Source organism: Chaetura pelagica, unplaced genomic scaffold (assembly GCF_000747805.2).
Source record: "Chaetura pelagica isolate M959 unplaced genomic scaffold, ChaPel_1.0 scaffold11, whole genome shotgun sequence".
NCBI lineage: Eukaryota > Metazoa > Chordata > Aves > Apodiformes > Apodidae > Chaetura > Chaetura pelagica.
In genome coordinates this window covers 4,802,869-4,811,131 of record NW_009952694.1, presented here as the reverse complement: position 1 = coordinate 4,811,131, position 8,263 = coordinate 4,802,869, and the positions used below count along the sequence as shown (strand labels likewise).

The 8,263-nt window shown below is 46.7% G+C and overlaps 1 protein-coding gene across 1 annotated transcript in view; it reads right to left on the bottom strand.

Annotated features, from left to right (window-relative positions):
- The window catches only part of DLST (dihydrolipoamide S-succinyltransferase (E2 component of 2-oxo-glutarate complex)), a gene marked incomplete at its 5' end in the record, with an annotated part of 12,265 nt that extends 4,318 nt beyond the window's left edge, over positions 1-7,947 (bottom strand). The window contains 9 exons of the mRNA XM_009993882.1: positions 1,551-1,648; positions 2,340-2,425; positions 2,696-2,851; positions 3,363-3,474; positions 4,182-4,237; positions 4,620-4,694; positions 5,489-5,544; positions 6,560-6,608; positions 7,911-7,947. Coding sequence (XP_009992184.1) covers positions 1,551-1,648; positions 2,340-2,425; positions 2,696-2,851; positions 3,363-3,474; positions 4,182-4,237; positions 4,620-4,694; positions 5,489-5,544; positions 6,560-6,608; positions 7,911-7,947 — 725 coding nt within the window. The remainder of the gene's footprint in view (positions 1-1,550; positions 1,649-2,339; positions 2,426-2,695; positions 2,852-3,362; positions 3,475-4,181; positions 4,238-4,619; positions 4,695-5,488; positions 5,545-6,559; positions 6,609-7,910) is intronic.
- Between the last annotated feature and the right edge of the window lie 316 nt (positions 7,948-8,263).

Here is an 8,263-nt window from a genome sequence, read left to right as displayed (position 1 = left end):
CTGCTGAGGCCTGATGTCGGTCACCAGTTCTCTGGAGACACTACTGCTGGTACTGCTGGGCACAGCAGATGGCAATTCCATGTGTGGCTGGGCAGGCCCCAGAAGTGAAAACCCAGGAAATGACAACAGCAGAAAAGATGAATGTGGCGATCAAGGCAAGAACTTCAATAATCGTGCAAGTCCAGCACCAGCCAGCACCTGGTTGCCTCCATACCCAGCTCTTTGGCTTTGGGAGCTGAACGACTATGTAAGAAATCTTCCCAGGTGCTATGGCAGTGGGTGTCAACCCAACCACAGCCCTCCACCACAGAAGTCATGTTTCCCCTCTGCTCATATTTATCAGAAATGAGGCCATTTACAAAAAGTGTACTAAGCTACGGCTACAAGCTCTGCCTATTCCAAGCTAAAACCAGATGCAGTGGAATTGCAAGGTCCATCCCTTCCCCCTCCAGAAACCTCGACTTTTTGAAGAGACAGTTTCAGCAAGGGGCAGGGGTCTCCATGGTTTAGTGTTTGTTTTCCTGCGCCTAACCTTGTTTAGGTCTAGGATTACTGCCCAAAGACATTAGTGCCTCCCAAGACACAAGGAGTGCAGCAATGAGGAGGAGGTTTGCTATGAAACTGGCTTATTATGGCTTCCTCCTCTCAGACGCTGGCCCCCGTGGGAAGAAGGAGGCCCCAGCACAGGCCCCCACAAGTCACCGTCCCAGCAATCAATCCAAAACAGATTACCAGATGCAATGAGAGCCCGAGGCCAGCGTAAAGCGACACCTCAATGAGCCTCTGAGAGGAGATAAAGCTGCAGCACTTCCCCTCCAATCAAGACTATTTTGCCAACCTTATTGTTCTGAGACCCAAATATTTACATGTTTTGTCTTAAGGAGCAGAATAGGATTTCACAAGGCAATTTGATTTGGGCACAATTTCCCCTTAATGCACTGTAACATAAGCTTACCACCCTCCAAAGCCATTAGTGCATTCAGTCTGTGCAAGCACTTGAGTCAGGAGACCCCCACCTGCCCAGCGGGGATGGGAAAGGATGTTAGTCCGTCTCTAGAAAGCTACACCATACAACAGCAAGGGCCTCAGAGCTATGTGGTGCTTACCTGAAAAAGTCCATGAGCCCTGGGGAAGCATCTCATTGGAAGCTAAACATGCCCACCTCCAAAAGCAGTAACTCAGTGGGGTGGCAGAACGCAGATGCTACATCTTGTCTTCTAATAGCTACTACACAAGTGACTCTAGTCACTCCTCATCTTCTGCTCAACATCTACCAGTTCTCAACCAAGAACCACACAAATAAGGAACCAGACCACCCCTTTTACAAGCAGCAGATGACTCCTGATGAATGACAGCCTGTTAGGAAGCCACACACCCCATCACACCAACATGGCCCTGATGCAGCTGTGCAGATGGTGGTACACACCTAAGAAAGAGGTCCCAAAATACATGTTGCCAGTCTCTTCAAAGAGTATCAGCAAGGCCTTGGCTGCTAGTTAAAGATGACTGCCTGCATTTATTGCTACTCATAAAAGAGGTTTGGTCCTCACCTCATATCGATCTCATTGAAAGTGGTCAGCATGGCACAAGTGTTCTGAGCCTCTTTCAGCCGCTGAGCAATACGCTGACGCATCCTATTCATTTTCACCTGAAAATTAAAAAGATATAAGCAGAAGCTGCCTCAAGTTCATCTAAGGGGTAAAACGCACAAGAAACTCAAAAGACCCTTCTTGCCATCTGTTTGACTAGTAATAGATGTCCAGGGCCTAGATTTTCACTTGAGATCTCTCTAAGGAGCATGACAGGCTGAGGAGCTGTCTTAACTATGGAGCTGCCCAGCTCAACACACTTTTCACTTGAAAAGCAGTGCTGAAACCTATCCCAGTATGACTTCTTCTGACCTATGTGTTCCTCAGGACCTCCAGGCATGCACAGGCTTCCAGCATGTGGCTAGTGTGAGAAAAGCAAGACTGCTAAGAAAGCAGGCTGCTCAACCATATTCTCTTAAGAATGCGTAGGGCAGGTGAAGTGGCCTCAGTCCTTTGCTGAGGGCTTGTGGACAGCCCAAGCAGATCACACTGAGCCTTCTGTGCTCAGTCAGCACAGCTCAAGATAAGACTTTTGCCGTAAAAGACCTGTGTCAGATCAGACCTGGCTTGTCCTCCACCCCATCCCTAAGCAGTGCCCTCAGGTACAGAATTTCCCCATCTGCCACAGCCCCAGTGAACTGGGTATGAACAGGTAGATACGGATACATGTGGAAAGCTCAAGGTTTATGCCAGAACAGATTGTTACCCAGCAACAGAAGTGCCGGCAAGGCCCCTATTCCCACAGCTTACCCTATGCTCTGATCTGGCACCTTTGCTGGGCACTGCCTCCCCAGGAGGGGCTGCCGCTGGGGCTGCAGCCGGCTTCACTGCAGACACTGAGGGTAAAGAACACATCAGTCAAAAAGGGAAGTCGGGGCTTGGCCACAGTGCCCTGAGGTAGAAAGCACATTTGAGCCTCTTGCCCATGCAACGCAGCAGCAGCTTGAATTGGGCTGCACAGGTTTCCAGGCATGGCTGAACTCTCCAGTCTGCAGCATGCAGGGAAGCCTTTGCCATAAACACCAGACTGTTTGCTGTCTTTTACTTCATACACTCTCCACAAGGAAGAGAGGCTTGAAGCTAGGAGAAAACAGCTGTCGCCTCACCTGGTTTGCTGTCGATGGGCTGAGGTGACACAGGTGGCACTGGTGGCATCGTAGTGGGAATTGGTGCTGCAGGAGGGGGAGGAGCAGCCGCAGCTACAGGTTCAGGGGCTGCAGGAGGAGGAGGGGCTGCTGCTGGTTTGGCCTTGGCAGGAGCAGCTGAAAGACAAAGAAGAACCATGGTAAGGGCAATCACAGCTTCCACTGTCAGTGATTTCCAAGTCCAACCGACTTGATAAAAATTCAACCTCTGACACAGTGGTTTTATGTTCTTGGCACTACTGAAATGGCAGGAGCCATCACTGCAAGAGGATCCCACGATTAAAGTATTTAACTCATCAACACCCTAGATCTCCTCACTGTGCAGGAGACTGGGTGCTAAAGAGAAGAAAGTGGAGAAGGGAGTTATGTCAGGGGTGTTTTCAACTACCTTTAGCTTAGAGCTGCAGTCTCCTCCAAAGGGAGCGAAAAGGAAGTTACCCTTTCAGAAGGACTAAAATTATGCTCTTCTAATGGATAACAAAATAGAACAGAATGTGTTATTCCATCTATAGAGGCAGATGAAAAAGACATTTAGCCTCCCAGGTTCCTCCAAATGCCTTGCTTCTATCTCCAAAAACAGACTGGTGGAAACAGGAAGGCCTGTGCAAGTTATACATGCCTGACTTACCTCCAGTTTTCCTGAGTTTGAACAGAGGTGTCCCCCCTTCCACTTTGCCACCATCGGGTACCAGAAGGGCTTCAATCACACCAGCTGCTGGGGCTGGAACTTGGACTGATGTCTGCAAAAAAGAAAATCAGTGAAATTCCCCCAAACATTTGATGGAGAATAAGTGCCTAAAAGAAGATGCCAATATGCACAAATACACATTGTAATTTGGCACAGACTGTGGCTCTGTCTCACACCATTTGCACCAGTTTTCACACCGTTCACTAGGACTTTGTGCCAATACTCAGAAGTTTTAGGAGATGCTGGCAGTGTAACATACAGCCTGATCCTCCTGCTCTAGGGTACAATCAAGAATTGATCTGCTGCCAGCACCTGCCTGACAGCAACACAGGAAGCAGAACTTGGCAGGGAGTTTTAACAAGAACTGGTAAGATTAAGAGTTCTTTAAGCAGTGAGGGAACTTAAATACTAAATTTAAAACAATCTCTAAATATCCCATGGCTCTGCAGATTTGTCCTGTTTAAACACAAACAGCTTTCAGAGCTTAGAGCACCAAAATTGGAAGGAGTGGAATCATAGCTCCAACAAACATGAGCACCACTGATAAACTTAATTACTTGTATGAGGAAGGAAGAGTTATCAAAGAATTTTCACTCAAGGCATAGCCAGCTTTCATACTAGATGAGAAACGCTTCTCTCCATGAAGGCAGCAAGAGACACAAGTAGAGTCTGCAGGCTCTATGAACTCTCCACAGGAGAGGAACCATAGGGGGTACCTGCTATAAAACTAGAAAGTGTTTTGGTCCAGAAAACTCCTACCTTATCTGTTTCAATCTCACACACCACTTCATCTTCCGCCACTGTGTCTCCAACAGCTGCATGATAGATATGAAGATCACTGTGAGCAGGGAGGTGTGCTCCAGCTTCCTCTCTTAAGCCACAGCAGTCTCCCCCACTAACCCAGAATTTTCTCACCTCAGTTCTCCACAACTTCTAAAAGAAAAGTCTAGCTCAGTCTACTGCAGAGTTTGATTCCAGTTTAAGCATTACCCTTCACCCAATATTACCCATGACAAAAAGGTGCCGAGGCAGTAACTGCAATCCTCATCCCTTAGGAGAACTGCAATTAACTGCCCCATTTGTCACAGACCGAAAGGCATAGAGCAGGCCGTCAGTCAGTGAACCACAATCCATCCCTAAGCCATCCAGCAGAGCAGCAATGGTGCTAAGAATTTCAGGGAAGAGGCAATGGCTTACCTTTCTCCCACCTGACATCTCCTTCTGTGACTGACTCTGCAAAGGCTGGTGTGTTCACTGTAACCACGTCATCCCCTGTGAGAAAGGCAGAGAGACTTGAACGCATTCAGAGCTCAAATCTCAAGGCAGTGGTTAATTCCTATCATCAGGACTCTACTAGAGGGGGTGGGTCAACAGACTTTAAATGTTGGCCTTTTTCTTTCAGCAATGATTAACATTTAAACCCAAGAGAAACTCCCACCTGACAAGTTACATTTTGACAAGAAAGCCAGACAAAATCTTTAGGCACCTGGGACATAATCCCTCAGCCATTCACTAAGGTGGGACAGCAGTGGGCCTAGACCAAATATCAAAAGGTTCAGCTCTTGTCAGGACAGCAACAGAATCATAGAATGGTTTCGGTTGGAAGAGACCCTAAAGATCATCTAGATCCAAGTTCCCTGCATTGGCAGAGACACCTCCCACCAGATCAGACTGCTCAAAGCCCCACTCACCCCCGCATTGAACAGTTCCAGGGATAGGGCTTCCACAACTTCCTTGGACAACCTGTTCCAGTGTCTTACCACCCTCATAGTGAAGAATTTCCTCCTAATGTCTAGTCTAAACTTTCCTTCTTCAAGCTTTAACCCATTATGTGTCCCTACCCCTTGCTACAGGCCCTTGCAGAAGCCCCTCCCCAGGTTTCCTGTAGGCCCCTTCAGGTACTGGAAGGCTGCTATAAAGTCTCCCCAGAGCTTTCTCTTCTCCAGGCTGAACAACCCCAGCTCTCTCAGCCTGTCTTCATAGGAGAGGTGCTCCAGCCTTCTGATCATCTTCATGGCCATAGGCAGCACAAGAGCCATCTTGCTGACTCCTGACTTTTTACTTACTACATATCGCAGTGGTTCTGAAGTAACGGACAGTGAAGACACTGGAGCTATTTACTCTGCAGAGAGAGAGAAAGATATGAACATGTAAGCACGATGCTCTGGAGGCTGCCAGCATCAAGCTGAAGAAGAGAATTTACATTTGCTTAACTGATCTGAAAGACTGCTCAGTTGTTTTGATGTATTTGTTCCAAAGGACACCTACTTACTGCTCAAGTTGCAACAATCTCACTAAAAAGAAAGGAAACATTATAGTCTACAATCACTAGTGTTCTCAGAAACTTAAGAACTGATGATTATGGAATTTCAATAAAGGGAAATCACCAAAGAGAACCTCTGTGGTTTAAATACTGACAAAAGGCTGACCTAGCCAGCCCATGCTACACCCAAAACTAGGGCAGTAAACATTTTTTTTACCTCCAGATCAGGACTCTCATCTCTATAAAAGTTGCTAAATTGCTCAAAAAAAAAAAAAAAAAGCAAGCATCATAAATTGTTTGTGGTAACACATCCAAGACACAGCTACTTCTCTCCATGCTGTCCCTTCACAGGAAGCTGGCAATCCCAAGCATTCCCAAAGAAGTGTGCTTTAGTACCTCCTCTAACACAGGCTACTTGGTGCAACAGAACCGCATTTCAGGCTTTTATGGATGTGCTCTTAAGGTGATTTCCCGAAATAATTTTTTACAAGATCACCTCAGCAGTTCAGACCTTGCCATATGAACTAGAGCACCATGAACCACCCCACTTCTCCTGACAGAAATGCTACCAGGAGGCCATCGTGGTGCAGATAAGACTCCTAGTCAGATAATCGAAGAGTAGAGATCCATTTATCACAGATCTCCTAATTCCTGTCCCTTCCCTAGATATTTGGTTCCAGGTAAAGCTTATCTTAAGCATGCCACAGTTTCTGACCTGCAAAACCTGGATTTCGTTAGGCCTAGCTCCATGTTCTAACAACATGCACATGGATTTTATGACAGCCAACCATATTCTGCCTCCAAGTCTCCAAATCCTGTGAGGGCTAGAGCAGCCATAGTCTCTTGACATCACAGCTCTCCTGGGGATACTTACACAAGCTTCCTGCTGTTGGTGTAAGCCAGTCCCTGGCTCCCAGCCACACCTGTGAATGAGAACGGTGTTACCGCACAGGAACGTGATCCGTCAAGTGCCCATGTCAGCTAAAAGAGGGCAGAGGACACCACTGTCCACCCTGAAAGAAGCTTGGGACTAAGCAGGGAATAGAGCCATACAGAGCCACTTCAGTGCCAGCAAACATGCCCAGAGCTTGCCAAGAATGGTGGTCTTGTCTTCATTTAGATTTGTAAAAAGATGGAAAAAAAGAGTTACGTGTTGGCCTTGAAGAGCTAACAAAGCAGCAGCTCCTCCAGTCGGAACAAAACCAGAAAACCAGCTACCAGGGACACCTTCAGGACTGCTAAATCATTAGCTGCTGGTGAGTTATCCTCACCAATACAAAGGGGTTCATCATAGAAGCAAGGCATCCGTCTCCTAAGAGGCACTCCAGGAAGCCTCACAATTGCATGGACAGTTAAGGAGGAAAATCAGAATAAAAATAGGGTGCAGAGCAGTGAGCCACCATCTTCCCTCCTCTCTGTCCACTCCCTGGCCCAAGAATACTTCCAAAACTGACAGCAGGGAGGTGCTTGCATAGGTTCTCAGCTTCACATACCCCACCATCCTCTTCCCACACTGCTCACATGCCCTGGTGCTGCAATTTTGATTAGGCACTGAACTCCTGTCCTTTGCCTCTTTCAGGGCACTGGGCAGTTTTCCAGACTGGTCTTAAAGAGTCAGAACAGCAACTGGAGAATATGATTGTCTCGATTACACAATGCCAGAAGGAAGAATAATTTCCCCACTTGAATTTTTTTAAAAAGTGATAAGGTTTTGACACTATTCTCTACTAAAGAGCTGATACTGGAAATTGAGAAACTGGATAAAGTAAGCAGATTTAACTGGTTTCTCAAAGTGGAATCAGAAGTGAGTGATGTAATGCTATATAGACACAGTACAGATAGAAAAAGTAGAGCGTGGCAAAATCCAGTTTAAGCATTGAGGAGGAGTTCAGAGGCATACTAGATTTGATATGCCACTTAATATTCACCCATAATTTTGAAGGAGTTTATTAGAGAGCAGGTCTTTGCCAACAGAGCATGTTTCAACACTGCAGTGCTTGAAATACACTGTGCTACTGCTGCTGGGAAATCCTCACTGGAGCTGAATGGATTGGGCAGCACAGACATTAGGCAGGGGGAGGCACTCACACGGAAATACAGCTCTTTTCACCAACACTGCATGACATGATTGACAGAAACGAACCCAAATAAAACCTATTACCAACTTCTATCATAATTCCTGTTCCATCTAGGTAGTTTGAAACAAATAGAAGTGTAGAACTCACCAGACAGAGTGCATCTTGTCAGAGTACAGTTCCCCTGTCAGAGAGAAGAGGAACTATCAGCATTGCAAGAAAATGGACCTAGCCTAGAACAACTTTGTTTTTCCTATGTGACCTGAACCAGAAACAGGACCCACCATCCCCGTGCTCCAGACTGCAGACATGCAACTTTCACAGTGTGCAAGAGTGGAAGATGGTGAGAGCATCTATGCCCTCTGCTTTGTCTGCTTCCAGGATGCTTTCCTGTGGAGTGATGATATGCCTGATGCACTTGGTTTTCAGGTATGGCTCCAGCTGTTTTGACCCTCTCATGGACACTTTCCTCTTTAAGAGGGAACAAATTTCTAAAGACTCAT